Source organism: Hetaerina americana, unplaced genomic scaffold (genome assembly GCF_022747635.1).
Source record: "Hetaerina americana unplaced genomic scaffold, ioHetAmer1.1.p SCAF_12, whole genome shotgun sequence".
Taxonomy (NCBI): domain Eukaryota; kingdom Metazoa; phylum Arthropoda; class Insecta; order Odonata; family Calopterygidae; genus Hetaerina; species Hetaerina americana.
In genome coordinates, this window is record NW_027286292.1 from 11,073,874 (window position 1) to 11,101,209 (window position 27,336).

General features: G+C 35.8%; 2 protein-coding genes across 4 annotated transcripts in view; both read left to right on the plus strand.

The window, feature by feature from the left end:
• Positions 1 to 19,709, plus strand: part of wts (serine/threonine-protein kinase warts) — a 94,446-nt gene extending 74,737 nt beyond the window's left edge. The window contains exons 3-7 of the mRNA XM_071582920.1: positions 976 to 3,570; positions 9,854 to 9,951; positions 11,436 to 11,614; positions 13,375 to 13,655; positions 18,125 to 19,709. Of these exons, the coding sequence (XP_071439021.1) occupies positions 976 to 3,570; positions 9,854 to 9,951; positions 11,436 to 11,614; positions 13,375 to 13,655; positions 18,125 to 18,565 (3,594 nt within the window). The 3' untranslated portion in view covers positions 18,566 to 19,709. The remainder of the gene's footprint in view (positions 1 to 975; positions 3,571 to 9,853; positions 9,952 to 11,435; positions 11,615 to 13,374; positions 13,656 to 18,124) is intronic.
• Positions 19,710 to 24,740: 5,031 nt separating this feature from the next.
• LOC139685860 (uncharacterized) overlaps positions 24,741 to 27,336 on the plus strand; it is a 21,509-nt gene continuing 18,913 nt past the window's right edge. The window contains exons 1-4 of one of the 3 annotated variants that reach the window (XM_071582975.1): positions 24,820 to 24,905; positions 25,020 to 25,089; positions 26,496 to 26,618; positions 26,712 to 26,841. In XM_071582975.1, the coding sequence (XP_071439076.1) occupies positions 26,513 to 26,618; positions 26,712 to 26,841 (236 nt within the window). In that variant the 5' untranslated portion in view covers positions 24,820 to 24,905; positions 25,020 to 25,089; positions 26,496 to 26,512. Of the gene's footprint in view, positions 24,906 to 25,019; positions 25,090 to 26,495; positions 26,619 to 26,711; positions 26,842 to 27,336 lie in introns of all 3 variants that reach the window. The other 2 variants (XM_071582976.1, XM_071582974.1) reach the window with 2 other exon arrangements.

Below are 27,336 nucleotides of genomic sequence, written 5' to 3' on the forward strand. Positions count from 1 at the left end.
AAGTTGGATTTTTATTTTCCGCAATATTTCCTACATCTGCGTTCACAAATCACCTCCACTGGACCGACCAGTGGAGGTGATTTGTATACAATATCCACCGCTCCACCAGAAGAATATGCGGTTGACATACATGGACAAAATTTGTCCCATAGTTGATACATTAAAAGAAACTACTGAAAATTTTCCGGAAATACAAGGCTTTAGCTCATCGCTGATTAGAGTGGAAACCGGTTAACACGAAATGTGGAGTACCAACACAAAAATTACGTGTTCCTCAAATTTCTCGCTAAACGAATTTTAATGCTGATATTTTCCCGCCTTTTTAAGTTACATAAACATTCGGAACTCCTGAATATTTTTTTGATTCCCACCTGTCCGATTTTCAATCAGCTGCGTTTATGACATTTTAAGAACTCATGCTTCGGAGTCGGAAGGAATTCGGGTAACCACAATAGCCAATGACAACGAGATTGACTTGCCAGCTCTTCTCGTTATTAAAAGGATGAAAGTTCTTGAAATTTATTTCCCTCTATATAGGCAAAGGGATGTGCGTGTTTGGAAGAGGTTAGGCATGCATAGAGTAGGATGTTGTTGCATCTTATTTGCTAGTACATATAAGGGAGTCATGCACTTAACGTGAGTACATGAGAGACATGCATTCACTCATGTGAGCATCAGCAGCATATTGCCAAGCGGTTTCACTCAAGGTCTGACATGATTCTTAATGTTTTTTTTGTAGTCCAAAATTTGGTTTGGTGATTTGCTGGAGCTTGAAAGAACACATTTTCATCAGAGCCCAAAATAATTGAGGCAAATTATGAACTCTTACTTTTATTCATTTGATGTTTATAATTCATTATTTTTATGTGTATTTTTCTATATCCTAACGGGGTGCCATTTGTTTTTACAGTAGTTTTAACATGTAATCTTTTCATACTTTGGTTTCTAAAGTGAATTTTTTCAATCCCGTTTCAGGAACGTGCCTTGAAAGGCACTGGAGGGCGTCTGGAACCAAGCCTTGATATTCTAATCAAACAGCCTACTAGTGAACAAGTCAATGGGATATCCAAGGTCCCAGCTTCAGGCCTTTCTACTCTTTCTTCAAAACTCATTAGAAAGCCTAGTTTGGAGCGAGATCTCCACAGGGGGAGTCCAGCATTAGACAGTGGTGCTGGCAGCTCTCGCTCTGACAGTCCTCGACTTGCCTATGCTCCCCAATCATCCGACGTTTCTCCCTTGCCTCATTCCCACCCTCAGCTCAGCCGGCAGTACTCGCCTAGTAACTTCTCCGAGCCTCCCCCTCCGACACCTCCAAGATGCGGCTCAGCTTCAGGTCCTCCATCTACTCCTCCACCCCCTCCCCATCTGGCCCCCCAGGAGTACAGGGCCCAACAATTTCCTTATGTGCCAAGTCAGGTGCCCACCAACATGCAGCAGCGTCTCAAAAGAATGTCGCCTGCACCACCATGCCCCACGCCCCAGAGAGGAACCAGTCCTGTCACCCTCGGAGGCAACAATGGCGTTGGGTCTGGTGGTGCAGGAAGTCGACAGCCAATGATTGTCCAGAATGGACCTCAAGCCCAGCAACAGCTCAGCCAGCAGATGCAGGCCCTCAGCATGTACCCAACGGGTGGGGGTGGTGCTGTGGCACCCGAGCCCCCTCCCCCTTATCCAACTGGCTCCAGCTCTGCTCCACCGGTACCTCCTCCCAAACTTGCTACTCCACCCCCGTCATATACTGCCTCTCTTCAAAGCCGCCAGAGTCCGACTCAAGATTACCGCAAGAGTCCGTCTATGTACTCGGGTGTAGCTCATGGGGTTGCCTCTCCGGTGTCATCCTCTTCCGCCCCACCGTCTTCCCCATGTTCATCACCAGCATCACCCACTGTCCCCACCGCCACGTCAGTGGCGAGACCGACGCCCTTACAAGCCTGTTGGGCTCGACAGGCGAAAACACAGCCACCGATAATAATGCAGTCTGTGAAGAGTACGCAAGTTCAAAAACCAGTGCTGCAGACGGCCATAGCCCCCACAGCCCCCCCAAATGCCGCCCCGATTTCCGGGTCGTCCGCTCCCCCACCCCCTCCCTCATACGCGTCCTCGATCCAGCAGAAGCAGCCCCCGCCCGCACCGCCCCCCTACAGTATCACTCTGCAGCAGCAGCAGCAACAACAGCAGCAGCAACAACAGAAGCAAGAGGCTCAGTCGCAGGTCCAACCGTTGGCGTCGCAATCGGTGACGCCACAACACGTGGTCCCCCCCCAGTTCCCGTCCCCCGTTACCACGGCCGGCCCCACGGTGCTCTCTATCCCCACGACGGACCCGCCCAGCTATGCCAGCACCATGCAGGCGCTCGCCGCGCAGCGAGGGATGGGCACGCAGGTGACACCCGCCCCCGCGGCGCACCTCCATCACCACATGGCCTCGCCGGCCGGCGCCGTGGCGGGTGGGGGCGGGCCGGGCGGCGGCCTGCCGCCTCCGCCGCCCTACGGCATGGCCCGCGCCGTGCCCTCCACCCCTCCCCCCAGCGACGAGGGCCCTTCCCAGAAGGCGACAGCTCAAGTGGCCACGGTCGAGAGCGCCCTCGCCCCCCGTTCGTCGCCCGCGGTACAGGCGTGCTCGGCGGGCGGCGGGAGTCGCCACCAACACCCCATGCCCCTGCCCCACATGCACCCTCACCCTCTGCCCCATCACCACCACCAGCCCCTCCAAAGAAAGTACTCGCCTGTGATCGGTGACTCCAGCTGTGGTGGGGTGCGCTCCGAGAGCCCTGGGCCCCAGCCGGAAGGGAGGTCATCGGCTCAGGCGGCCGGCAATGCCTCGAGGAGGCCGCCGTCGCCCGATGAAGTCAACCAAATGTGCTCGACAGTGCCACCACACGAGTGCATGCAGAATGGGCGCGGGGGCCACAGCCTGCCCCCCTCCACAAAGGTGGCTGCTCACCCTCAGCATAATAACAATAACAACAATGTGCACCACAATAACAACCTCACGGGTGCCTGTGGGAGTGGTGGAGGAGGTGGTGCTGGTGGTGGGGGCAACGGTTCGAATCCCCCGGCATACAAAATCAATCACCAGTCACCAATTCCGGAGAGGAAACGCATGAGCAAGGAGAAGGAGGAGGAAAGGCGTGATTCAAAAGTGCGTAATTACTCTCCTCAAGCGTTTAAATTTTACATGGAGCAGCATGTGGAGAATTTGATGAAATCTCATCAACAGCGAGTGTACAGGCGCATGCAATTGGAGACTGAAATGGCCAAAATAGGACTCAGTGCAGAAGCCCAGTGTCAGATGAGGAAGATGCTTTCTCAAAAGGAGTCAAATTATATCAGATTGAAAAGAGCGAAAATGGACAAGTCTATGTTTACAAAAATAAAACCCATTGGAGTAGGGGCATTTGGAGAAGTAGCTTTGGTCAAAAAGATTGACACAAAACATCTTTATGCAATGAAAACACTTCGTAAAGCAGATGTATTGAAGCGGAATCAGGTGGCACATGTAAAAGCAGAACGAGACATTCTTGCTGAAGCAGACAATGAATGGGTTGTCAAACTATATTACTCCTTTCAGGTATGAATCTTAATTTATATCATTGGCTATAACAATAAGTTTATAAATTGATATAGTTTACATTATGTTTCAGGGTTCTTGTAAAATTGTGTGAACTGTAATAAAATTTTGATCAATTTTAAAAATTCAGTCAAGTTACATGTAAAATACAGAGTTCCACAGCGTTCCCTATGTTATTAATTCTAATTACTTGCAAGTGAATTGCATAGATTACTTGTGTTCTCCATTTATGTATCCTCTATATTAAGTTCTTTGATATTCGTTTATAAGTGGTAACCTTTTGTTTTAAAAGATGCTGGAAATTCATTCAAGATCTCATTGACTGAAAGTGGAGTGATAAGTATGTGTACCCTAGTGCTGTGGCATTTTCTAGAAGTTTATGTTGTTTTAGTGTGTTTTATGTAGGAATTTTTATTCACTATTTATTATTATGTCTTACCGGTCGTTAAGGGTATACTACATCTATGTTTGTTTTTCTGAATGCTGGTATATTTTTCTTCCAGTGGCTCTTTATTTGCCAGGGCTGTTCTGCTTTTTTCTTCTTGCTTCTCTCAACAATGTGCATTTTACTTCTCAAATGATGACCTTATACTATCAGCTTTTGATTCCATACGCTAATATCTTTGTTTTCTTCTGTTCTCCTGGCATGTACAGTAGTCCTTCTCTTGTTTTAATCTTTCGTAGTAATTCTTCTTTGGCTGCTCAGTGTTGACCAGTTCGTTCATAAGATACCCTTCTCTGTCAGCCATGACAGCAAGTTCATCAGCAAAACATATCTGACTGATTGATTCCTTTTCTAAACTCTCCCTTTTCATTTCCCTTGATTCCATTCATTGCTTTCTTGTTGTAATTACTAAAGGGCAAGAGTGCATATAATTTCTCTATTCATTTCTTATTTCATTGGTCCCCTTTGGGACCTGATTTCATGAAAGCAATCTTGTCCAGCAGTGGGTCATTTGGCTAGTATTATAAAAAACTTCTATGCCATTTAGAATTAGTATTTTCTTCTGGATTCTTTCATCCTATGGTTTTCTAGGTCCACAATTTCAATGAATGTGTATTGGTCCTTATACATTTTCTTTTATAGAAGTAGTTTAAGGTCCAGTGTACCTTCCCTTGTCCCCTTATTTTTCCTAAGTGCAAACTAGTTGTAGCATCTTCAATTCATGTGCCATTCAGGCATACGGTTCAAATTTTTTTTTCCAAATTGTCGACCCTCTTCAGGAATCACTTAAGGTTCCTCTAGTAGTCCATCAGTATTTTCTTCTTACCTGAATTTTACAGCTTTTTCAATGTCTAGTCTACAGTGTTTTAATGGGCTTGAAAGTATTACTCGTACAATCAATTTCATGAGCTTAGTTTATATTCAGATTCTTAATGCTGCATTTAATTATGATCTTATTATAACATTTTCTTTGTCTTCATCAATCTTCCTCATCAGTTTATTTGTATTCTCTTCTATGGCAAGGTTCTTCAAGTAATCTTTGCATCTCCTCACTTCTTCATGTTCAATCAAAATTCACCATTCGTTCCAGTTAAAACCACAATGCCTACTCAAATTTGGCAGCATTGAAACTTAGCATTTAAATTTAGAATATTCTTCTGATGCCTCTGCCTTACCTTAATGAAGCTATTCTTCATGCACTTACTCATCATTTTCTTCTACATTCTTTTGTAAATATGCTTGCCAATATCCTTAGTACTTTGATCAATGTCCAATAGTTAGAAAATTATCTTGGTGGTAATTGTTTTCCAGACAAGGAGAAAGGTAAATGGTCAATGTACTGTTGAATGAAATCATCCCAGTATTTCTTCTGCTTGCCCCTAAGTTCTTCATGAGAATCACTTTTTTATATGATAGCCCTTTTATTATTTCAATTTCTGATATGGAAATTACTCTAGGGTGTATGATTCCTATCCCATTTAATTGTAATGAAATATATGTTTAGTTATTTTATATTCGTTTTTCAAATTAATGTAATCTTTACTCATGAGTATAAATTTCATCTTGTATACATTTTGATTTAGTGGCGTCTCTCCTCAATAACTTTTGCAAAGTTCTAATTGCATTAATTCATCATGAATATCCAGTTTAATATTCCTCTTCTGTATTAGGTTAATTTCTAATTTGCATTGTGACCATTCTTCAATATTTGAATCACACAGCTTGTATTATTTCTGATTTTATATCAACTGCGTATTATGTGTCTGAAGCCTGCCAAAATGAGAATAATATATTGGTTCAGAGTTACTGATAGAGTAGATATTTATCAAGTGTTTAGATGAAGGATGTCAAAATGCTTTTCCTAGCTTTATTCTTTTGTTAGAATTATTCAACAAAGCACTCAATTTTCTACCTAATACCAATGCAGATATTGATCGGCAGTGAGATGTTGAACAGTGTGATAGAGGGGAGAATGTTAGGCAAACAAGGAAAGGGCAGGAATAGGATAGGGATGTTAGATGGGATGAAGGAAGTATAATGAGATGAAGAGGGGCCTGTAGTACAGAAGGATGTAGGAATGTGTGTTGTTAGGAGAAGCAAAATATTTATTTGGTCGTTCTGCCCTTCCAAGGCCTACCTTAAATGGTAGATTACCTCATAAAACCAATGTAGAATCCTGTAAGGTTAACTGCTTAAAGGATAATATTAAAGAGCAGCCTTGAAATCCGTAAAACTAGATATTTTTATACAGCTTTTGAAGTTAAATGTATCAAATTACCTACCTAAAAAATTATTGAAAATGTCAACACTTAAGAAGCATTCAATGTGAGCACAAATTTAGGCCCTAAAAATTTCACAGTAGGCAGTACAATAGGCACAACCAATCAAGCACTAAAGAAAGGTAATTATTTTAGCAATGATATGAGCTGAAAGGTTGATAAAATAAACTTTGCAAATAGACGTTGTTTTTGTTGATTCAGTATTAATATTTTAAATATTTTGCGGCAAAACACAATTGCAAAACATTGAAAGATGCTATTAAAAGTTTTCATAAATGCATAAATCCCTGGCTCCTGTCTCGTAGCACACATTTTTAAATGTGAAGTGATCTTTCTACTTGCCTAGAAGATGGGCACTTTTGCTCGGCATATACTGATTTTTCTCTAATTTTGCAAAATATTGTAGTGCATATAAGAAAAAACACCAACACCTAACTTAAACTAAATAATTCAGTTTCTATTTCATTGAAATGCTCAGTTTTGGCATTTTGCCGGGTAGGAATGAAAATATTTAGTGCAAGGTCTGCATTAAATTAAAAACAGATAATGCAGGTAAATTAAACAGGAGATGCTGTACTCCCCAGAGAATTTTTTTTATTTAAGTGCGACTGCTTTTTTGGGATGCTGGAAGGTTAATGATAAATTCATACTGTAAACAGTGGGTAAAGCTGTGCAAAAATGGCTCATTTAAATTATAGTAGGCTCTGATTATATCATCATCAAACACGAAAGTCAGTGCATTGTCCGCAAGAGCGACGCACCTCTATTCACTGCTGCTTCCTACAGGCTAGCATATGATTTTAAGACCATCTCATCCTCCATGCTCTTGAAGGAAGCAGCTCTTGGTTTTCCTTCAAATATATTCTTAAGGAATTGATTATGCCTTAGTAATTATCCAATTAATTTTGCTCTTCTTTGTCCTATTGTTCTTAATAGTGATCTCTTTTCTTTCACTTCTGCTAACATATTTTCATTACTCTTTCTTTGTACCCAGCTAATTTTTGGTTAGTTTCCTCCATGTCCACATTTCCATTGCCTCCAGCTTTTTTCTTTTCACTTTCCTGATTGTTCATGTCTCACATCCATATAGCAATGCACTTGAAACAAACGTTTTGATGAACTTTTCTCTGGTTTCTATGCTTATATGGTTATAGACTGGCAAATTCTTTTTTGTTTTGAAGTGCTTGTTTTTCCCAGGCAATTATTCTCTTAATATCAGTCTCACATGTATATTTGTTGTTAATAGTACTTAATAGTTGCAAATATTTTCAACCTCATCCAAGGTATTGTTGTCCATTTTTATGTGTTAGTAGCAATTTCTTTTCTCTTTTTTTGCCATTATCTTGGGCGTCATCTTGTTTATTCTCAATTTCAAATCTTCTAGGTCTCTTAATAGTGTTTTTAGCCTCTGATAGTCATTTCTTTTTCAGAGTATGCAATTATTGCTTTACAATTAGAAAAGCAGATACTGTGAATTCTCCTTCCATTAAATTCAATTGCTGTAGTACATTCTTTCATTTTTGTTATTGCTTCCTTGATGAATAAATTAAATAGCTAGGAGGATACGGGGACAACCTTGTCTCATGCCTCTTTTTATTTTTGCTACTTTCCTGCATCCATTTTTATCAATTTTGGTTTTTTGTGTCTTTTACAACTTTAAAATCAATTCTTCTATGTTTTCGATCAAGTTAGTTTTTTGTCAATATTTGGAATAGTATTCTTCATTCAGCTTTGTCAAATGCGTATTTTAAATCTATAAAGGCCACATATGTTTTTGTATTAATCTCTATCCTACTCTCTAAAATCTGTCATAGTGATAATATTGCTTCTCTTGTTCCTCTTCCTAACATAAATCCAAACTTATTATCTGTTAAATTTTAGGCAATTTTTCCTTTTATTCTACTTTTCATTATGTTCAATAGAAATTTTATAGAATGAATGTATGATTAAATGTGAAGTGTTAAAATCACACCAAATGTGTACACCGTGCTATATTCTTTTCTTTGTAATGATTATGGAACGTCTAGAAATGAATGGTGGCTTACATATTCGAGTAAAGGGGAGGACAAAGAAAAATAGGTTGCTTGCTCAGAGACAAATTATCAGACTTCCATCATATCTCAAAGGTCAGCTAATCATTAACCATCATTCGTTAGGCATTTCAGTATAATTTTTCTTATCACATACTAGTTGATAGAAGCAATAATGTCTCAAGGTTAACTTGGATGAATATATTTTGCTCCCATTATGTTACTACTATTGGTAAAGGTGCACAGCTAATGCATTAAATTTCATAATATGCATATAATAGCCTCTTTTGTAAAATAAAATGTTTTTCTTTATCCAAGCTCTGTTAGCTGGTGGTGTCTTTTAAGAAATGAATATCAAATTTTGTATGTGTAGTTTTTAAGATTGCTTTCGTCCTTATAGCTCTATTTGGGAATAGCAGAGGTCAGGGGATTTCTTTTTTCATCTCTAAGTTACCACTTTGAATTGACTCTTACATCATTCTCTGGTCAACCAAAGTCAGGTATTTAAAAAAAATCCAGTTATAACTCTTATAATTGATGATCATGGTTATTTCTTTGACCATATTTTGTAAGTTTTTCAAAAAGAAACTTAAGGCACTTCAAGGCACCTTATTTCATCATTTGGATGTGTGACAGAGTGCTCTAAAAAATGTGAATATGGTAAGATATCCTAAGTTAAATTTAATATATTGATGGATTGTTAATGAAGACATTCTATAGTGATAATTATGCACCTATTACACAATTGTCAAATGATACTGCACTTGTCACACTAGTGTTTAACCAAAGTTATTAGCCAAAGGAAAAAACTAAAATGTTTTGGGTTATATGTATTGGTTGCGCCAGTCCTCCCAAGTTTCCCCAAGGAACTAATAAAAAATGGAGCATTTATAATGGTCTATAAAGGAATACTTCAAAAACTCATAGAAATTAGCCGTATAATTAGTTAATAAATGCATTTATTTATATAATTTTTTTATTTTGCTCCCCTAACACCTCTGTCGGTTCCTGCACCCATTAGGATCCTGATAAGCTCTTGTTTTGTCATCAGGTCCCCCAAGGGCTGAACCACCAGAGTGAACGCAACAACAATGTGGGATTAAAGTCCGTGGCCCTTGGTTTAGCTAGCGAGCACATTACCCTCCTAACTAACTGTGCTTGCTTGAATTATACTGTCAAATGCATTTTAAGTGACTCTAATGAAGTGTATTAATGTACATGTAACCAGAAGTAATTATTTTTGGTATGAAAGCTAACCTTCTTCTTCTTAAATGCTATCAATTTCATATTTAAGGCCTAACCCATTTAAAAGGCTATAGATTATGTATTTAATATAAAAACAATGTTATTTTAATGATTTTAAAGTGAAATTGTAGTTTTAAAACCATTCTGTGATGACATTTGTTCAAGTGCTTGTAGAAAATCATTTCTTCATGGTTTCCTTTTTCAATGAAAGAAAAAATATCCATAATGTTTGCCATTTTTTTCATTCATGTTTTAAATTACTTTTCCATTTTCTTTGTTAACAGGATAAAGATAACCTGTACTTTGTTATGGACTATATCCCTGGTGGAGACCTCATGTCTCTTCTCATCAAGATGGGAATCTTCCAAGAGCCACTTGCAAGGTAATTTATTATGATTAAAAAGCAAAAAATCTTGCTGCCCTGTAGTAATTCGTGCTGAGGTAAAATTGAATTTAATGCATTAATAGGCATTACTACCTTCAATCTAAAAGTTATCATTTTTCATCGCCTATATTGGTGCAGCAAATGCTGCCTGAATTGTAGTGTTGGAATTACCATGGAATTGTGTACCAGTTTTTGTATTATATCTCCATCCCTGTGCGGCAGTGATCTAATCACTGTATAGCTAAGAATATTTCTAACACTGTCAAAGAATATAATCCAATCACTCCTCTTACGTATGGTTCTTATTTTTTCACATCATGAGGCCATAGAAAAATGGTATTTTTAACTTTTCCTTTGCATTGCTGTCAATTTTATAGTAATGTATATTTAGAAATAACCCATTTGAATTTTTGTAATTCTGTGATAGGGATATCCAAAGGTTTTGGACGTGAGGCTAAATTCAGAAATTTTCAGCAGTCTTGGAAATGGTGAGAGAAAACGTACCAACATAATTCTATAGGTGGATGAATCCCAATAAATATACAGGGAAAAAGGAAGATCTGGCATGGGAACAGACTTACACATGACCTTGAAAGACCTAATTCTTTTTTGGTGGTACACTTTTTCCATGAGAAGGGGTTTTAAATACCCTGCTGACAAACTCTTCCAGTTAAGATCTTTTGTCAAAAAAGGACATTTTTTTCCTTTCTAACCAATAACAATATTTTCCCTGTCAAAATTAGGTCATTTAAATTCCAACTTAGAAGAGTTGATTTCCTATTAAGGCATGATCATATTTCATAATTAATTTGATTTTGGCACACTTCTTGATGGATTCCCATCGACAGATATCCCTGTGAATATCTGTTAGAAGTTCATAAGCCGGTTCATATTCCACTGTTTCATTCTTATCATTTCTTAGTGTGTTCATATTGTCTGTAAAAGAATATCTGTGAACTGGGTATTGACAATCATTATATCATTTATCTATTTAAGTAAAATGTAACTGATAGGCTTACCACAAATGGTGACCTGATGGTTAAATTGAATTATCCGACTCTTTCTATACAAATTTTCTAATTACCAATATTATGTGTATGGTGGTTGGAAACATATGCAGTTAAATGTATCCGTTCACCATAAGAAAAATGCACAGCATTCATCACCAATTACTCCTTGAAGTTATGGCTATGTCAGTGTGACGTGTATAAGTAATAACTTTATAGTTATTTAAAATTTTACTCAAATATCTCTAGGAAACACAAAGCAATAATTTTATTCCAAAAAATAGCTAAATTTTTAAAAAATTCCATTTGTGAAAAGTCTGGTGACTTAATTTTTCCCTTGCCTGAAGTTCCAGATAGCATACCTATTACGGTAGTCTTGCAAAAGTTTAATTGTCCGGAAAACTGGAAAATGTTTTATTGTGTATTCCTAGTTTTATAAAAGTCCTTTATTTGATATGCATCTCCTTGTTACAGGTTTTACATAGCTGAACTGACTTGTGCTGTTGAAAGTGTACATAAAATGGGATTTATCCATCGAGATATCAAACCTGACAATATTCTCATAGACCGAGATGGTCATATAAAACTTACAGATTTCGGACTCTGTACAGGGTTTCGGTGGACCCACAATTCCAAATATTATCAACGAAATGGTAAGTTCGCCTTACTTGTGATTTTGTTTCTTTTTCCAGCTTGAGGTAAATTTTTGCCTGTAAGATTATTGATGTAATTATTCCTGAGTTTTCGCTGTAATGACATAATTTAAATCCTGAATTTATGCAAGTAGTATTTGCCAGTCAATGAAGTATTGAGGTCATTAATGGGTCCGTTTTGGATTAACTGTTTTTTCCTTAAGTATCTGTTCTCTTGAATTTTTTTTGTTATCATGGAACTACATTTTATATTCAGGTTTGTTGCTGAAGGCTTTTTTGCTTGCTGCCCCTGTGCTTGTGTGATTCTCTTAGTTTTCATTTTTAATGAAGGAGTTGAATACTTGGCATCATCATAAAAGAATTTTAAGAATACTTGGCATTGTCTATGGTTAAAATTTTTCAGTAACCATTATTTTTCATTCAAAATATTCGTGCTGTAAGACCTTGATAAATTCGTTATAGTTGCTGTATAGATCCACATAATGCAATCCAAATATATTACCTCAACATTCTTATTTTTAATATATGTACAAATTAGTTAGCCATATTTATGTTTTCCAGGCAACAAAAGCACTAACAGCATCATAGTTCATACAGAGAACATTATGATACATGTCTTATGAAGTATATTGTTTTAATTTAGCAAATGCATTTGTCATCTCCACCTTTCATCAAATTCATTTTTCATAGTCATGACCTCTTGGTGGAAGATTTCATGTTTTTATTTGAGGAGAGTAGCAAATTACGCAGTTGATCTTCAAATTAAATATGGGTTAAATGGTTACCCCTCTTCTTCATATGAATACTGTATCTTCACCTAAGGTTTCCCAAATACAATGTGTAATTTTACGTGATATCCGATTAGACTTCATAAGGAGTTCACAATTGTGTAATTACAATAAAAAAATCTCATGCTTATTTTATTATAACTGAAAAGAATTATAATTGAGGATTTACTTACGTATTACCGTATTTTCACCAGAAATGACTGCAGTTGTAAGAAAAAGGGATAGTGAGCTATTGCTCTAAGAAATTATCTAATTTATCTTTGTTAACAGCGTGAACTGATTACTACATTACTTTCATTTTGCTATGATTTATTTTCTACTCATGCTTTTCATGCTGATATTGCACTTGCATGTAGTAATGGTTGCTATCCCTTTTTCGATTGGCTAATTAAAGTGCATTCATGCATTTTTGTAACTAACTCAATTAGACTCCTGCCTACTTTCATTCATTAACTCCACCCATGCACCTCTCACCATTGCCTCCATATGCATATTACTTTGTGTCAATACCACCTAATTACTCAACAATGGTGATAACAGGCAACAGTCTTACTTAATTGCCTATTCTCATCCTCCATATAGTACCCAGGATTATACAGGGCAAGTGAAATTCAGGTTTCCAATATGCTGCCTTATCCCTTCCATACACCTATTTTCTGTAATAGTTCTGTGATTTGGTCTTTTGTACTCCGTTAAGCATTGTAAGGAGATCTTTAAATAATTTAGTGGCACTTTATATTTAATTATCCTCATCCCTTTTCAAAAAAACTGGAATTATCTAGAAAGCAAATTTTTCAATGAGCTCATTTTATTTGGCAGCAAACAAATATTTTTCCGTCATTGCAGACTACTTCAGTTTAGAATGAAGTTAATAGCTTATGACGAAAGCATTGTTGTTTTTGTGTAAAAAATTTCAATTCTTAGTGGCCTAAGTGAGCACTCTCTAGGGTTATCATTTTTCTTGTTTCCTAGGAGAACATGGTAGGCAAGACTCAATGGATCCCTCTGAAGATTGGAGTAATGAATGTCGCTGTCATCAGTTGAAACCACTAGAAAGGCGCAGAAGGAGAGAACATCAGCGTTGCTTGGCACATTCTTTAGTAGGAACCCCTAATTACATTGCACCGGAAGTGTTGTTAAGAACAGGCTACACACAACTCTGTGACTGGTGGAGTGTTGGTGTAATTCTGTATGAAATGCTTGTGGGGCAGCCGCCTTTCTTGGCAAACACTCCAGCTGAAACTCAATTGAAGGTAAGATAATTTTTTTAATCCAAGCTATGACTGTAACTAGTGAAGTGACCAAAAGCTATTTTTCATTTATTTATAAAGGAACCTTAACAAGGGAGTAGAGCTAAGATGGTGTCTGGAATAGCTTGGAAACGTATGGGAATTTCATTTTCTCCAAGAAAAAACTGAAGTTTCCAGTAATTTCAAAAATATCTTCTCACCTTAACAATACTTGCATTACAAGCATGTGTAAAATATTTGTCGAATGAATGTTAATTGGAACTAAGCATAGTTATTTTTTTGTAAAGATATTGTCCCTGCCCCGCTGAATTAATGTTGACATGATGACTAGCTTGCATAGGCATGATGGGTCACAAGCCTGTGAGAATGGTGTCTACCGCTATAAAATCAGTCTTTTCTTGTTTTCAAGTTTATCAAATTTAATAGTGGATGAAGTATTTGTCCTATGCTAACTGATATACGTGAAATAATCAAATTCATTTCATATCCTTAATTTTTTTGTTTGTAACTAGATTGCTTATGTAGATTATGACATTCCATTTCAACCAGTATGAAATGTATTTGTATAGTAGCTTAATAAAGAGGCAGTGAATAGTTAGCATATCTTATTTCCCAGCCCATAAGATATATACCAGCACATAAGACGCACCCTGGTTTTTTTCAGGTGAGAATTCATGAAAAATAATTGGATAAGACAGAAAAGGATCAAATTATTTTGATGATAACACTTAGTGAAGAAAATTGAATTGTTGCATAAAAAAATTAGTAGCTACTCTTGTATTGTTTATTCACTGTAGAATCCTGGAAATTGTCAACAGAGCTACTTAATCATTTATGCAGTTATGATCTCTGGGGTTGTTCTCTGACCCGATGTCATCATCTATTTTATGAAGCACATTGTAATTTCACATTTAGATAAGACATAACGTCTCTATTTCAACTTTCCTCCTGGCCTTTTTCAATCACAAACACTAGAAATCAATGGCTGTTTCATTCTTCCCGTCAGTATGGCTCAAGAGTCAGGGCGATATAGCCTTTCTGTGATATTTGAGTGGCAATTTTATTGAAAGCTTTGACCATTAAGGAGCACCTATGTTCTCTTCTCATATTTGGATTTACTAATTGATATTATTGGAATTTGTATTAAAAGCCATCATTTTATAGGCCTTAACAACACTATCATAATATTTAAGTTTGAATGCCTGTAGACTCTGAGTTTCTTGGGAGAAAGAATGCATATACATATTAGCAGAGCAATGGCATCCCTGTAAGGCCAATGCGTATCAAGTTATGCGTTCAGCTCCACATGTGAGATGAAACTACATGCACTAGATTGTATAAATTTATGAATATTTGGGAATTTTTTGGAAGCACTTCAAACAAAATATTAAAACTCAGTTGCTTACTATGATTCAAAACAGTGAAAGTATCGGAATTTGTTATCTAGGAAACCATTTTCTATGCCTGATTAAGAAAAAATACTTAATGCTAGGTATTAAATTTTAGGACTAATTTTGGAATTAAAAAAATGGAGTCTTATGAGCTGGGGAATATGGTAATTGTTTTATATTTAATGAATTGTTAACTCATTTGACTAATCAAAATAAAATTTTCATTGATTCCTTATAATTCTTATCTTGGCTAATAGCTTGTGTATCATCTCACTCTCTTGGTGGTCAATGAAAAAGAAATTTGGATCTTATACAGAATAATATTTATTTTGTGATCAGTTTCAGTAAAGAGTGTTATGTTCTAGCAATGTTCCTGCAAAACCAAAAACATTGCATTGTATTGCCTAAAATCCTGGGTCGCGGTAGTCCAGGGGGTAGAGTATTGGACTACTGACCAAAGGGTCCCAGGTTTGATTCCCGGGCAAGTCCCTGGGCACCTGCAGCTATGTGATTTTTCGGGTACAAGATCTTCATGGGACACCATGACCGGCACAGGGAAAGGAACTGGCCCCCCTACCCTGATATGTGAATTTTACATGCCGTTGGGCTTATTACTGGGTGAACTCTACCATCACCTACCAAACCGATCTTCGGGTTGATTACTGTGTTTATGGTTTTTTTATTGGCTAAAATGTTAGAGATAGATTGCAATGTGTGGATGAAATGTAGACCTTAATTTATTTATAAAAATCCACAAGGGCTTATACCTAACATAATGCTCATGTACATCGTACATACTTGCATGCAAATCTGACTTTTACATCATTTAGATGTGTCTCTGGTCCGGGTCTTACTTAGTTCTTATTAGGAACATTCAGTGTGAAATCCGTGACAGTTTAAGATATGGTCCAGCAAAACCTAGAGACTGATGATAAACTACCTCAATTAAATGTCACAAAATATTTGAGTCTAGCAAGCTGGAATCCTGTGTATTAAAGCTATGAGAAAATGATATTCAGAATTACCTGATGTTACTGATTATTTCATAATCCTTAAACCTTAATTTCACATTGTATACTTATTTGAAAAATTGTGTTGACCGTTACATCATTATTTTTATACAAAGTGGGTGGAAAACTTTTTAATACAAAATTAATTATGATGTAATCACAACATAATTGTTAAATCATCACGAATCATTTAAAAGTCTCATGATACAATTAAATAAATATTAATAATTTCTTTGTCAAATAGTACTAATTCCCTAATTTAAATCTCATGTTAATTTTAATTTAATCATCTATCAATCCAGCTTTCAGGTAGTTTAATATGGTTGGATGGATTGATATCAGTGAAAGCTAGTGTCTCTCTCTCTCTTGCCCTAGTTTTTAGAGGATGATAGGGGAGAGATGGAGCAAAACACTCTTGAATCTGTCTGGGTAACATGTTGTTAATGGTGGTGAATTCTTTGGAAATTCTGGAAAAAATCTAGAAAAAAATAATTGATTATATTTGTTAGAAATCCTGTAGGAACAGCTAGCCCGTCTCCTAACTTTAAAGCAAACATTATGATGTGTTATCAAATTTCTCATGTGGGAGGGAAATTGAACAACAGTAAACTCATCCGTGCTAATGGATGCATGATAAAGCCTGAATAATTGAAAAAAACATGGATAACCGAGATACATGGAAAATATGGTCATGATTTGAATGGATATATATGGAAATTCCTTTTCATTTGGAGTAATTAATTCCTATTTTTTACCTATGGAAAGTACATTTTTTTAATTTTTCAGCCAATTTTATAAAAGGGTGGAATTATAGTTTCATAATAACTCAGAACTACCAAAGAGTAAATAGCAGAAAGTAATTTCCTCGGAAAGGTAAACCAATCACGTTGCCAGGAAAAAACAATTGACTGGCTAAGGACAAATTTCACTAATGCAAATTCATAGTCCTTATATGATACTGATTAATTTAGTGCATATTATATTAATTCAATATGATAAGTTTGATTTTGTATGCAGCTGAAGTGGCCCTCAGGATCAACAACAAAAGGGTGGAGAGCAGGGCAAATGATTACTTATCAGGATTTATATGTCTGTTTTGCAGATTTTGAATAAGGATTTTATGGAGTGAATTGGGATAAACTAATGAATATATTGCAGAAAATAGAAATAGATTGGAGTAAAAGGCAGCTAATCCTCAACCTGTACATGCCTCGGACTGTTGCCTACTGAAGCTTTGCAATGGAGGAGAGAATAGATGACAGGGACGTTGAATAAGGTTGTTAAGAAAAGGCTCGGTAAAACTTTTACATGGAGCGCAGTTATGTACTGCACCGAAACATGGTCATTGAAGCAGGGGATGATAGGTATAGGTTGGAGGCTTTTGAAATGTGGGGAAGGATAGGGAAAAGTAAGTGGATGAAGAGGTAAATGAGAAGGTGCTGGGTATGGTGGGAGAGGAGAGGAGATTGCAGAAATCCTAAGGAGGCAGAAAAATGGATGCAAAGCAATTGGATTGGCAATAGGATGTTGAAGACAGTGATGAAAAAATCTTTCTTAAATCCGCATAATAATAATTTTATTAATTGGACCTGGGTTTTTCTAATTGTGAGATATGCAGTGGAAGAAAATTTTTTCAGGCTTTTTGTAAAGTAGGATGTTGGGCTGTTTTTTGTTAGGAGGGACAAGATATTTATTTGGTAGTTGTGTTCATCCAAAACTTACCTTAACCAGTAGATTACGTATAATAATTAGCATATTGATTCACATGCTGGCAATTGCTTAGGTCAGTGAAATCACGCTATGTAAAAACCAAGTAGTGAATCTCAAATTTCAATAAATGCTAAATTGTATGATTTAATTCTACTCTTAGTCTAATGATATTATAATATTATAACTAATTACCCATAGGTTGTTGAAGTGAATAGAGGGTAATCCATCCACTAATTTTCCCCTTTGTAATTATAATCCACAATTCATTATGATATTGAAAAGCCTCAAAATATTTTGCTCATACCTTTTTCATTTTAAGTTCGAAGTTAATGCCACCAATATTATATTTTCTGTTTTCTAGGTGATAAATTGGGAGACAACATTGATCATTCCTCCTCAAGCCAACCTTTCAGCTGAAGGCAAGGATCTGATTTTGAAGCTTTGCACTGGTTCAGAAACAAGACTTGGAAGGAATGCAGCTGAGGTCAAGGCCCATGCATTCTTTGGCAGCATTGACTTTGAAAGGGGGTTACGTCGCCAATCAGCACCACACATCCCACAAATTCACTATCCAACTGACACATCTAACTTTGACCCTGTGGATCCAGACAGACTACACAATGGAGGTGGCTCTGGAGGTTCAGAGTTATCTGATGAATGGCTGGATAATGCCCGCCAACCTTTCCATGGATTCTTTGAGTTCACTTTCCGTAGATTCTTCGATGATGGTGGTGGAGGCCCGGCATATCATAACAGAATTAGTTTAGATGACAATGACAACCAAGGACCAGTTTATGTATGAGTGAACAGTTGCTATATATTTATGAGCATTATGTACTAAATGCATTATGCTTCCCCAAGGCTAATTGCATTATTTATGAGTACAGAAGTTTTCTTTGTTAGAAAAACCTTTCAATGCCAAAATTTTTTAAGAAACTTTGTTTCTCAAAGTGTTTTAGCTGGAAAGAGTGTGTCTTTTGCCCAGGGTCTGCAGCTGTGCTTTCAAATCTAGTGGTCATTTGTATGTAAAGTAACCTGTGCCAAAAATGGAAGGGATCAGATTGGACTGTCATGGTTCTTTACTCATATTCCAAACTAATGTTCAGAATTATTTGTGATAATTTCAAGTTGATGCACGGAAAGAAGTATTTTAGAGGCAGAGCCCTGCTATTCGCATGTTTTTAATGACTGCCCCATCTGCAGTGAGGCTCACATTTCATTTTTGTACACCTTTTCCAGTGCTTACTCAGTAACTCCTTCGGTGGGCTCAAAGAATTTTAACTTTTATGTATTGGGTGTGTTACCATGTGGATTGAATACATTTCCTAGGTCATTTAAGATATTATCATGTTTAAAATCAGTTTTAGCAATGATGAAAGTATTCTGGATAAATTATAAGAATGATGTGCTGTAATGTATTATCTCTCCACTGAATGAAGAAGAGTAGTCATTCTGCCCACATAAAGAGCAACTTTGCTAAAGTAGTCCACGTAAGGGGTTAGCAATCTGCTGCCTTCTCATTCTTAAACAAATTGCCAAGCTCTCTTACCAGGTCATTTTTGCTTCTTTTATATAAAGTGATGAATTGTCATTCTTGGTTATGTAAAACAACCTTGCCTACACATAAGATTAAAAGTAATTAATATGGTCCAATCCTTCAGAAAGTCCTACTGAAAGTCCACTTCCGAGTGGGCATAGGGAAACTCAATTGATGATAATGGTGCTAAGTGAACTGATGTGTAATGTACTCTTCTTTGCTAAGAAGAACTGCCTTGTTAACCCTGAAAAGCTTATCCAGATAACAAAGCCTCGTCAGTTTTACTCTGTGATGAAATGAAAAATAAGCATACTCAAGTGTGTGCTTGAAGTACCTATGACTTGTATTATTTAAAAACTAGTTCCAAGACATTTAATGTGCCTCAGAAAATTATTTGAAAAATAGTGCCTTGGTTATATATATATATATATATGTATACACACACATAAATGTGTGTATATATATATATTTATATATTTACACAAACATATATATATATATATACACACACACATACATATATATATATATATATATATATATATATATATATATATATATATATATATATATACACACACACACAAATGTATACATTTACACATACTCAGACAAATGGTCAAATGCCTTTTCAACAAAGGATATGTTGTGCGGTATTCACTTGTGAATTATGACAATGCTGTCACAATTGACCATTTATATAGAAATGTTTAATTGATGAAAGTAATCTCTTGTTCCGTAATGTGCTTAAAGGGTAATATAGTGATATTTTTGTCTTCAGACTGCTTCAGAAAGACTATCTGCAGACATCATTCATTATGGCATGCTATGGCCCATTTCAAAACTAATTGGAATATTGTTTCTGAATAAGTTCTCAGACCAATCAATTAATGAAGGGCTACCTCACATCTTTAATCTAAATCTGATATTGGTGCTTTATTCCTCATTATTTTAGCATAAAATTGAATTGATTAGAAATTCCGTAACCAATGAAATTTGCTGCTGCTTATACAGAGGAATAATATTGTACAGTGAAAGAATATATAGTTTTTTGCACCTACTGATGAAAGTGGTACCTTCTTTTCTTGCCAGAAAGTAAGAAATCATATTACTTCTGTCACATGTGTAAGCTAACCTGGAACTGTGCATGCCCTTTCAAGTTAGACCAAATTTAAAAGGGAAGCATGTAGGTTTTGTAATTTAAAGTGCCTTCTTGCGACTTTGATGTGCCTATCCCATAAGATGTCAAATGTGTCCAAAAGAAATTGAATTTTAAAAGCCTTTATATAAATTTCTTAAAAGGTTTGTGATTTTTCATAACATTTAGGAGAATTATATGCATATGAATATTTATGGAAGAATTGCCTATTCTTGTGAAATATTTTTTTTTAATATTTTAAGAAGGTATTGCATAATCAGTAAAAAAAAGTATGTAATTTATGATGCCAAAGTTTCTTCAAAGTATGTCTCTTATTGTGTAGGTGAGGTTGATACCTTCCTTTGTGGTTTTGAGAGCAGAAACAGTTAAAACCTAGTCCTGATGCACAAACTGAGCTTCAATGAAGTTTTATATGACTGCACATAGTTAAGATTTGATATAGTTAAAATAATTTCATTATATTAGTGAAAGAAACCAGTGCAATTTCATAAAAAATATTATTAGAGAGCATTGTGGGCCATTCTTTCAATAAAGAGCTGAAAGACAGACTTAAGTTTTTTACATAATCTTTATATCTAATTTGTTACAAAGGCATTTGACTTATTACTTTGAACCAAGAGCTGTTTGTGAACTGAAAAAAATAGTTTTAGCCATATTACTTAAAAAGAAGTGCTCAATTAACAAAAATTTTAACTGTCCACGTTCAGTGGTATTTGGCAATAAATACAAAAATTATTTAACCAAAATGAATGATACCAAGCAAAACTTCCATGTGCTTTCTGCATTTAAGGTCTCTCGAAGAATCATTTTCTTATGATAGCTTTCAATGAGAAATATTATTTTGCATGATTTTTTTGTTATTATCATCCTCAGAATTTTATTTTTAACACTGCATTTACCTTTTCATAACTTAGGATGTTACGAAGTGGATTACATTTTAAAGTAATCATGAATATACTTTCATTTGGTTCAAAATTAGTTATGTAATTAATTTTTTCATAATATGAAGACAAATATGCTACATACTTCTGTTTAATTTTTACAAATCTTTTGTTAATGCTGTAATTCGAGTATCATTCATGTAGTGTATACTAATGATTGGAGTGTTATATAAGTGCTATTAGTCTCCAATGTTAGAAATTCTTACAGTACTCATTGTTTTCCTTAGTTATTCTCTCAATTATTATGGGTCCCAATTTAAAGGAGATAATCAAATCATGAAGTCTTTGATGTGAAAATTTGATTTTTTGTGACTATCTACTTGGAGTATTTATTATGGTCTTTCTGGATGCAACAATCATAATAATTTATATTAGTCAGTCACTTTATGTTGTTTTCTTACCTAGATCCACCCCAGTTAGTGCTTTGTTTTTGTCTTGTAATGTAACATAGAGAATCATTTCATAAGGAAATAGTATACATTGTTCTTGTATAGTTCATCTGCACTGCTTTGCATTTGAAGTCTATATAAACCAAAGAAAAAGCAGCAGAAAGGTGAGGAGGCACATTATTTCCCTTCTAAGGAGAGACTGACATAGTGTAGTTTTGGTCCTTCCTTATTTAGGCACTGTAATTTATGTCTTTGAAACTTTTGCTTGTATACTTCTTCCTGAAGTTAAGCCAAATTTTTTGTATGTGTATCAGTTTTGTGGACGAAGTAATTAATGATTTTTGGTATCATAAGAAGCCATTCTTGAGTAGTTTTTTGGTGAATGTAAATTTTTGATGACAAATAAGTTATGGTATGAACTAAAATTGTTATAATAATCGATGTAGCCCCCAAGAATATGTTTGTGCAAAGAGACTTTTTTTTATTTATATTTTTAGTAAGTAGTGAACGTGCAAGAACATTTATTCTTATTGCTTTCTGTGACAAACTGTTGTCTTGAAATTATAAAAAAACCATGCCTCTAAGGTGCCCATAAATGGTGATTAAATCAACAGTGAATATATAGGATGTGTATGCGTGTGAATAAGTGTGTCAGTGTTTTGGGTAAGTCAGACCCAGAGATGTAGCTTATTTGAGCAGACATGCAATTTAAAATTGTTAAAAAATAAAAGTAAGCTTATTTTGTATTTATTTTATTGGATTTTTATATTTATCTTTGATTTCCTTATATCAAGTTGCTATGCTTCAATTTAATCACTGAAAGTTTGGGGAAATAGAGTATTGAAAAAGAATTTCCACCAAGTGATGCCAGAAACTGTTTTATTGAAATAGAGTATATTTTTAAGGAGTGAATTTGGTGATGAAGTTTGTGTAAAACTGGTTTGTATAGTGCTGGTGCATGCTGACTCAGTACAGGCAAGTTACAGATCTATTGATCAATTAAAAAAATGATTAGCGTCATTCAGGAACTTGTATTTTAAATAAGGCAGCATTTTAATTTTAACCCTACCCTAAAGTTTTGTGTGCTCAAGTTATACATATGAATGTCTACACAGTGTCCAAATCTTGTAGTTTACCTTTCATTATCTTGCTGGTATATCAGCCGAAATATCACACCTCCTTTTTACGTTGTACTTATGATCTCCATATTCGATGAATTGACAATTTTCTGATTTGTTTTATTTTTTACACCTCAAACCCAGGTGATTAAATGACTGAATATTTTATTACCAACCTTTGAGCCCACTTAGCAAGTAAGCATAATTTAATTGCTTGTAATTCATTCAATATACGTCAAGCTTGTCAGGTTGTTTTGATCTGCTTTTGGTCAGGTTGTCATGCTCTTGTTTACCTTGGATTTAGGCTCTTTAAATGTAGCTGATAAAAAGGTAAGTGATAGGGAATAATCTAGTTAGCATGGAAACTTTTCCTCATATTTTCTTGCCTTTGTTCTCAGAGGCTTATCTTCCAACTTTTTGAAAAACTTCAATGAAATTCCTTTTGCTTTTAAAGGATCAGAAAATATTTCAGTCATATTCCTGTTACTTAAGTAAAATCTAAAATATGGGCATTCATGCCATGAGGTAGAGCAACCTATAATCAATAAATCTAGATAGTACTTGCAGGTGGGCTAATGGTTGTATGTTCTATAATGTGCAGTGTTCGTATCGAACATGTAAAATGTGGTCAAGGTGCATATGCTACTATCTTTCTAGGGCAAAATTACTTCATGCACTTATTTTTAAATAGAAACAACCCAAATAAACAGTGCATCTATCTTAGGAATTTTTCTGAGGACAAGAGCTATATGTGCTTAAGTGGGGGGAAGAGTATCCTAAATGCTTATTGGTGCACATATCAATAATTGGTTAATGTATATGCCTATTGAAAATTCCAAGCTTCAATTTGCTAACCTATATTTCATCACATTGTTGTAAAAGGCAACCTACCAGTAAGGTGGGAATGGCCCCTAGAGGGCATTGGGCTCCATAAAAATTTTCTGTTGAATATTTTCCTTTGGATTCCTGTTTTGTGTTTTGAATATCAAATGATGCCCCACAATTATTTTAATCTATTATTGGCTAATTATATTTATACTCCTGTGGACAGATGACAAAAATTGTATTTGTAGTCAATGCGTATGTTTTATCAAAATGTTTATGATTAAATTGAAACCTAGAAGTTGAAGATCTACAAAAATTGTAAAAGAAGTTATCTAATTTGAAAATTTCCTTCTAAAATCCATGCATTTAAGGTTCTCAGATGAGTGATAGCAGTGAGGAAGGGAAATATATGGAAAATTGAGAGGGTTTTCTTTAGCTAAAAGGCTGTAAATTATATTTGTGCTATGTAGTATATTTGGCATGTTAAATTCTTTGAATAAGATTTATTTACTTAATATGCTGTATTAATTTTATCTCTTTCCTAATTAAATGACTTCGGAAAATGACTCCAGTTCATCATTGAGCTGAGTTAATGTCTGTATTTGAATGAAGCAGAACGGAATTTATGTGAAAAGGATGCCGAATTAGCATAACTTCCAGATTTCCCGTGAATTGCTAAGCTTGGGTTCAACTGAAGCGCCCCGTTATCAACTCCTGTCATTCTGTGTACACCTCTGTGAAGTGCTGGATAATGGTGCCAAGTTAACGCTTGAAATAATAGAAGTTGGAAATTGTTAAAGTAGGCATTTTTTCATGCTTTCTTCTCGTACACCAAGTTTGTGACATTCCGCGGTGATTTTACACAAAGGTGCGCAACGTTTACTCCACGCGTTTTACGTCAGAATTCACTCCTGAGGAGTCGACTTCTACCTTTGAGAAGTTTTTGTCAAACAATGAGATAATGAAGTGTTTCTATTTGTGTAGCTTTCTTTTCTCTGTCACGTTCCATCTTCACTAGTCACTTTCTTACTTTCCCATTCAAGGCTAACTACTCGGCGCGTCGCCCACGTACACTCATTCGAACCGTGTCGTTGGTAGCCGCCATGCAGATGAGTTTTTGGATACCTGTTTTCATCGCGTCCTTGTTTCCATATTATGTTTTCAGCGTAACAAGTGAGTTACCGACATACCGATTTTGATTTTCTGTTTTGAGAAATGATTTCATTGCCATTTTTATAGCTTTCGACAGCATGATAAAATATGTCGTTTTTCGCTTACATTTCCAAGCTATCTACGAAGTAAATCTGAATCGAAAAATCAAACAATGGGATTGAAATAAGAAACGCAGACATCCATGGTACGTGCCTTACTACTTACTTCCAGCGGGAAAATGAATGCTGGAATTCCCAGATTATCTCCCTTAGCAGAGTAACCGCTTGTTTATTTATAGTGCAAATATGCCATTTAAAATTAATGGTTTAATAGAGAGTGTTAATTTCCATTTGCATCCCATTTAGTAGACTATTTGAAGAAATTAAAGATGAGCGTTTTAGGTTTTTTTAAAAATCCAATATGAGGCTCACGATGGAGCCACAATATGCAATATTTAAATTCAAAGTTGAACCTTGAGATTGAATCCTATATACGAAAAGCACTCCGAGGTGCTTGTTAGGCCAGGACGACCTTCCTTTACTTTCACTCGAATAACGGAGAAGTTTGAAGAGCAAAAATGGCAAGTGATATAGCATTTTCCTCAGATCGATAACAATCGAGGCGTAAAGAGAAAATCGAATACGTAATTACGATGCTCTGCGAAAATGTTAAGGTCTAAGAAAAACTGTAAAAATATGTGTTGTATGTGCCTACAAATTCAGAATAAAGGAGGCACATACGGTGATCAAAAGCCTTGGAACACCTCAACGACTTACCATGAACTCTCTGTAAAAACATTTGTTTTGCCACAGTCTTTTTGGCGAAATATGTGCAAAGAAGTTTTAATGCATTTTAGTTATAATGTGGAAACATTTACACCAATGTACTTTCTATGAACTTACTTACTAACTTTCCCGTCCCACAATGATAAGAGAAAAACAGGAATCAATATCTCCTGAAAAACCACAAGCCAAAGACCCTTTGGTAAATTTTTGACATTTTAAAAGCATATAAAATTGCACTATTACGCTAACTATACTCTAAGGGCCATCAAATAAATAACTATATGAGCACAAAAATATTTAATATTGGCAATGAAATATGCATTAATTTAACATAAAGAACAACTTAATTTAACATTAAGATAACACATATATATATATATACACACACAGATATTATGTAAAACCCTGATTTTAATAATTCCACACTTTTAATAGTTCCACAATTGCTAACTTGAAAAGTCCACTCACATGCATGTGGGAGCATTGGACTACTGACTCTAGGGACTGGGCATAACCCTCTAGGCACCCTCTGTGTAATTTTAAAGTACCAGAACTTCTTGGGAAGCCATATACACAACAGGGAAAGGATCTGGCCCTGATGAGTGAATTTCAAAAGTCATTGGGCCTAGTATTGGGTGAAATCTCTACCATTACCTTTCAAACTGACCTTCGGGCTGATAATTGTGGTTGTGGTTTAATGTGTATACAGCAAGTCATAGTATGTTTTAGTATTATTATTTTTTGCATTAAAGTTTAAATATAATTCAATTGTCACATTTTTTATGAGATTTGTGAAGTAGGCATGCCTTATTTTATTTATTTGTAGAAACCAGGGAGAATTGTATGATAACCAAATGTTTCAACAATGGAATGATGAATTATTACAAAGAGCTCAATTGTAGGCCTGTGTATGGAAATGAGCCTTGTTGTCCCATCCGATATGATTGCAGTAAGCAATTTTGCTATGTTTTGTCAAGATTCCAAGTATCTTTACAAATGATATTTTAATGTCACCTACTCATAAACTATGTCCATGTTAAAGGCATACTTCTAGGAAGAAGAACTGACCGGTGTTATTACCATGGTATCGAATACAAATTAAAGTCTGAAATACCAATGTCTGCACTGCACAAATGCTTAGCAAACTGTAAATGTTATCCTAACGGAAATAGGTAAGTGTACTTCCCATGTGTGTGTGTATATATATTACTTATCTAATATCTAGTATCTAATATATATATATATATATATATATATATATATATATATATATATATATATATATTACTAAGTAATCTACCGGCTAACCGGCTAAGGCAGGTTTTGTTTGGACACAACTATCAAATAAATATTTTGTGACTCCTAACAAAACACAATCCAGCAACCTACTCTACATCAAGTCCCTCTTCATCTCTAAGTATTTCCTTCCTCCCTTCATCCTGTCCAATATCCCTATCCTATTCCTGCCCTACCCTCGTTTGCCTAACATTCTCCCCTCTATTAATCTTCAACATCCCACTGCCAATTAATGCGCCCTTCATCCATTTTTCCTGCCTCCTTATTATTTCTCCCAACAAACCCCTCTCCTCGCCCACCATACCTAGTACTTCCTCATTTTTTTTTGCTTTTGGTTCATCTCTCCTTCTCCATACCCACATTTCAAAAGC